The sequence below is a fragment of the Hippoglossus stenolepis genome, chromosome 19 (assembly GCF_022539355.2).
Source record: "Hippoglossus stenolepis isolate QCI-W04-F060 chromosome 19, HSTE1.2, whole genome shotgun sequence".
Classification (NCBI taxonomy): Eukaryota; Metazoa; Chordata; class Actinopteri; order Pleuronectiformes; family Pleuronectidae; genus Hippoglossus; species Hippoglossus stenolepis.
In genome coordinates this window covers 15111456-15117326 of record NC_061501.1, presented here as the reverse complement: position 1 = coordinate 15117326, position 5871 = coordinate 15111456, and the positions used below count along the sequence as shown (strand labels likewise).

The 5871-nt window shown below is 45.6% G+C and overlaps 1 protein-coding gene across 1 annotated transcript; it reads right to left on the bottom strand.

Moving 5' to 3' along the window:
• Positions 1–2714: 2714 nt before the first annotated feature.
• On the bottom strand, positions 2715–4656 carry sox17 (SRY-box transcription factor 17). The gene is made up of 2 exons (XM_035141872.2): positions 4151–4656; positions 2715–3799 (listed from the first exon to the last, which is right to left on the bottom strand). The coding sequence occupies exons 1-2, from the start codon at positions 4446–4448 to the stop codon at positions 2925–2927; spliced, it is 1173 nt and encodes a 390-aa protein (XP_034997763.1). The 5' UTR covers positions 4449–4656; the 3' UTR covers positions 2715–2924.
• Positions 4657–5871: the final 1215 nt, after the last annotated feature.

Genomic DNA, 5871 nt, shown 5'->3' with positions numbered 1-5871 from the left:
AGATTAGGGCAGTGCCACGATTAAGTGCTGCTGTGTTAATGTAGCCGGCGGCCCTGCTGTAATCTCTGAGTGGCTCTCTGCAGACTGCTGGCAGCGAGGCCCCGGGACACACACACACACACACACACACACACACACACACACACACACACACACACACACACACACACACACACACACACACACACACACACACACACACACCCTGAAAGCCCTGATTTCCTGAGCTCTGAGCTGTGAACTCTCTGCTCTGACTTAATTTCTTGCTTTTACCTGGAAACATCTTCGTGCTGCTGCTTGATGCCTAAAACCTCCTGAATGTGTTATGAATACATTGAAATATGTAAATCACGTTTAATTAATTACAGAGATGTTCGTTTCCCCATTAGAGCTGAAACAGTATATAGGGAAAATATGTAAGTCATATTTTTTTTTATGTGCTCATTGTACTTTATATTTTATTTGTTTGTTTGCGTATGAAATGATTATAACCTACTTTGTTGAATAGTACAATATACTCATATAAAATGTTGTGGATGTTAACACTAGGATTAGAATCTGGCATGAATATATATACAAATAAAACATTTGTTGAACACATCACAAACGACATATGACCATCTACCATATACAGAACATATAGTACTGTACTGTGTATATATGTATATGAAATATGAGATTAGCAATAACGCAGAAAGAAGAACACTTTATGTTTATATTAACATATAATGTGTGAGTTCAGAAATTGTAAATTATATAAATTCTTATACATCATGCATAAAGATTTTATACATGGTTCTTTTAAACTGTTCTTTTTTCCTTATGTTTATTATTTGTAATCCTTAATTTGCTAGACATGAAGCCGAGCTGCATTCATACTAAAAACCGGGGGTTATTATAGATATTCTGCTTCTATTTGAGGTATAATTTTAATTAATTTAATTCAGCAGCAACGGAACACGACCATAATCATTTCCCTCCCTCATCAGTAAAATTTGCATATTAATATTTACAGCATCATTTCTTTCTCTTTTTTGACACCTTCCTTTGTCTCTGACACAAACTTTAAAATGCCAAACACACTCGAGTGAGCTCTTCCTCGTCAATTATCCCTGATCAATTAGTGCGTGGAGATAATATCACGGCTGACATGGGGGGTCTGCCTCTGCCTAGTCTGCACAGGTTGACCCCCGCCCACTCGGCTGATGCCTCGGGGGATCGGGGGGCCTGAGCCTGTTGTTATGCATCCATTAGCCTTAACAACAGGGAGGATAAACCTGCCACTCAGGTGCAGACTGAATTTAAACACATTCACACCAATTACAGTGGATTCTGCTGCACGGCCCGAAGGGGAATGAGCCGGAGTGAGAAGGAAATAAGTCAAACACAAATCAGACGTGTTTGTTTGGAGTAAAAAAGGCACAGAAATGTGAGGTGAAGTGAAAAAAACAACAGCTGTGGGGCTTTAATAAGACAATGCAGTGATTTTCTTTTTATTTCAGAACGAGCTGAAGTCGCTTTTAAAACCGTGGGAAGAACCAGAAATATTTGCCTTGAGGTCCAACCTTTGCTTCTCGAGCATAAGAGAATATTTCAAAACATTCAGCCTGAACAAAGCACATAAATATATACACCTCTGGAACATGTTTCCTCTGAAGAGCTAAAAATGGATCGGCGGGTCATGGTGATTGACCCCTCGGAGAAGAACCTCTTCCTCCTAAAACAGGGGAAATCTCTATTTATAAGATGGGACTCTTTTCCAGCTATAAATACCAGGAGTTATCGTCAAGGTTTGGTCTCTTAAAGATTTTCACCTGATAACTTTGATTAATGTCCGAGCAAGAGGCCGTCCGGTATCACTGGTTAAATATACCAGAGCCGTTCAGCATTCACCCGCAGAAGTGAATAAACCTGAGGTCATTCATGTGTTATTGTGCATATGAGCTGCACACTCAGCTGTGAAAATACACAAAATCAAGTGTCACCATTGTTTAATGGAGGTGTAGTAACCCTAATGAATTCTAATGGTCTCCCTGTCATTAATCAGGAGAGACTAAACCATTAACAGACAGGATGTCCAGAGCATAAACTGCGCTCCCATGCTGCGAAAACAAGGCGCGGAGTGTGTAACGCCGACGAGGGAGATTACCTCCATTCTGTCTGGGCCAGGAAGTTCGGGTCACGGCCCTGCGCTGCCCGGCTTCCAGGTGAGCAACCGGTGCTGCCGGGGGCCCATCCGACTCCATGTGGAAGTGGGAAAAACAAACAGAGGCAGAGCCGTGTAACACAGAACCGACGCTACAGGAATGGCAGGGTTGTGCCGTGTGGAAAAACCTTTGGAAAGTGAAATTGTGTTGAAGCATTTTCATTGTTTTCATTGTTAAATCACTGAAAAGTCACCGGTGTGTCTTCTGGATGACAGAACCTTTGATTTGATTTAGAGAATAAAACGTACGTAATTTGATCTTAAAATAAAGTGATTGTGTTGCCCTACATGTCTCTGCATGAGGAAGTAGAAAGTTTCATCAGAGTTCACTCCAAACAATAAATACAAGAGAGGGTTTCTTTTCAAAACATTTATTTCTCAAAAGTGCAAAAAAGTATAAAAACACCTTCAGTATATACACAAAGTTTAAAATAGTGACTGTACAATAGTTGTTATCGCAAAAATGAATTCATATCCCTTCAGGAGAGGAAATTGAAACCAGTGTTAAAATAGTTTATGGCTTTATTAACTGTCTTTACACAGATACAGTACAAAGTGTTCTACAAAACTGCATTTCATAATCTCATGGGCATCTCTGTCGGTAGTGGAAAAAAGAATTTAAAAAAAATAAAAAAACATTTTTGTTCAAATTTAGCTGCAGAGATTTGAGGTCAGATCATGTGTCCGTGCAGCGGGGGGGAACAGGCCGGCCGGGAGGTTAGGAGTTGTTGTAGCTACAGTAATACACAGCTGTGCTGGCGTCTGACAGCACCGATGATATGAGGCTCTCAGGTCCTTGCATGCCAGCCTCGTGCGGCCCATAGGCCAGGCCTGTCATGTCCGCACGCGCTGAGGAGGAACTCAAATACTGCTCGAACTCGCTGCGGTCCACCTCGGCCAGCAGCTCCGAGTGGTGCATCTGCTCCACGCTGTCTGCAGAGTGGGGGTGAGAGTCAGGAGGAGGGGAGAGCTGTCCTGCCCCCCCAGGATGCCGTTTAGAGTGGCTGGGACTGCAGTGCTGGGTGTAGTACATGGCCAGAGGATTGGGGCATCCCATGTAGGAAGGCTGCTCTGGAGCCGAGGCGGCGTGTCGGTGCAGGACGGAGTTGCCGTGGTGGTTGGAGTGGGGCTCCTGGGGCTGGTACTCTGCCGCCTGGGAGTGGTAAGCGTAGGCAGGTATCATGTGGCAATCCTCTTGTGAGTGTTGAGGGAAGAACATGGAGTCTGACTCCACGGCGTCCAGAGGAGAGGTGTCAGGTGTGGGGAGGCTGTAGTTTTCATAAGAGGGGCCCCCGAGGGCCTCCCGGTAGTGACTGAGCTGCTGTGGAGGAAGCTGGAAGCCGTGCTCGTGGTAGCCCAGGCCCAGGCTGTCCACACACACCCTGCCGTCTCCGGGCATCCCCGCGGCCTGGTGGTCGCCCACGCCGTGGACCAGAAAGCCGGGGTCCAGCCTCTTAATCCTCTTCACCTGCTTCCGCCGCCGGGGCCTGTACTTGTAGTTGGGGTGATCCTGCATGTGCTGAACCCGCAGCCGCTCGGCCTCCTCCACAAAGGGCTGCTTTTCTGTGACAGGAAGGGCTTTCCATGATTTCCCTGCAGGTCAAGAGGAGAGTGCACATCAGTGATATGTCAGCAGATAGTGTGCACAGCCTGGTGATGCACACTAAAATAGCTCGTTGCCATTTGAGGGGACAGTGACAGGTTTTTTGAGGTTAAGCTCAACTCGGGCACTGTAACTTTTCACCTGCTTCCAGTGATTGGAAACGCACTGTTGTTTAAGTAGAGCGAGAATAAAACCCCATGCAATTTAAAACTTAAAAAACAAGCCTCTAAAATTCAGAAGCAGCTTGGACAGAAAACACGTGACGCTACAATAACCCTGTGTAGATCTATGATGCAGGGAAGCAGCACAATGAGGATTGAAAATAATATTAAATGACTCACCCAACATTTTGCTCAGCTCTGCGTTGTGCAGGTCCGGGTTTTGCTGCGCCAGCCTCTTGCGCTCATCCTTCGCCCAGACCATGAACGCGTTCATGGGCCGTCGGATCCGCGGCTCGCTCTTGCCGCGGTTCTGGCTGCCGGAGCCGGACGCGCACGGCTCGCTCTTCACCTTGGCGTCGCCGAGAGGACTGAGGGGGTCGGCCCACTGACAGTGTCCCATTCCAGGCATCATGACTGACATCGCACACCTTGCCTGGGTCTGATCGTCGCTGGCGTAACCCGCATCGGGACTGCTCATCTCTGTCCAGCTGGGAGGGTTTGAGGAGCCACCGGACAGCGCGCAGCACAGAGGCGACAGCAGTCTACACCGAGGACACGCGGATGAAGAGGAGGAAGAGGAGAAAAAAAAACTTATGGAGACAAGTGTTTCTGGCTTTCAAGCTGCGGGTGAAAAACAACGCGTCGCATCCACGGGCCACTTCCAAGAGCTGCCTAGGAACCGAAGGGTACCGACTACATAGCGCTGAGTGTGGAGGTTGGTGTGCTATAAACTCACAGGCAGCCAATCAGCGTGTGGGGGGTGTGCCCGCTACTACAAAGGTGTAAAAAAGTTGAGAGTTCCCCGCCTCCGAGCTGCGACCCTTGTTTGGAGAGAGAAGAGCCTCTGGAGGACAGGACGCCGAGAAATAAGGCAAAACTCTCCACGATGAGTCTTTAAAACATGTGCACGAATTAGTTTTACAGCAAGCAAATGAAGACTTGATATGAGGAGGCTTTAATGCACGTTGAAGGTTTTTTAAAAATGGCACCGTGTGTCTGTGCTGTGAGATGCTTCTCGTGCGTAAAGAGGTGAAACCGATTCCCTCTGTAATCCACAATAACGTTTATTTAGACCGCCGCTTCCCGTCCAGTTTTAATTCTCACTCCTGTATTAGACTGTTAACGATGCTCAGACATCAATACACTCCATCATGCGCGTGTGTATTGGGGCGGATGACTGTGTTAGGATCTTGAATATCAGGTTCACGCGTGCAGGATCGCAACTTTTACGCACGGCGGATTGAGACGTTCTTTGACTGGAGCTTAACGAGCTGCACAAAAGGCGTCAATTGGGGGATTTTAATCTTCAAAAGGGGGAAATCATCAAGAGGGGAGAAAGCTTAAATAAACCATCCCATAGTTTTTTAATGGATGTCAACAGATGTCGTGATACTGTTGTCTCAGGCCGTGACGTCCAAATGTCATCATGGTTTCTCCTGATGCTGATACACAGTTTTCACCCTCGTAGACGTCGGTCTGGGATGTTAATGAACCAAATAAACGGCTGATTGATTAAATGAAGGGCGTTAAATACTCTTAAGGCCATTTTTCTTATCACATTAAGTGATACAAAGAAACCCAAAATATCATTGTCTATTCTCGTTTTCATTCAATGGGAATAATCAAAAACTACATATTTAAACCAACTATTTTAGGATTTGATTCCCAGTTATTATACTTCTTTCAACAAATCAAAGCTTTAAGTCTATTATGTCTGAGACAAATCATTTTACTATTCGGTGCTATTCAGTTCATTGTCTACTTTTTCAAGATTAAAGTCAAAATCAAAGTCAGTTTTATCTTATCTTTATAAGGACATAGAAATGCAGTTTCTCTCAGACCCGCAGTGTAAACAAGTTCACATGCAAACACAACAGAGCTCAACACAATGAATAAGAGCT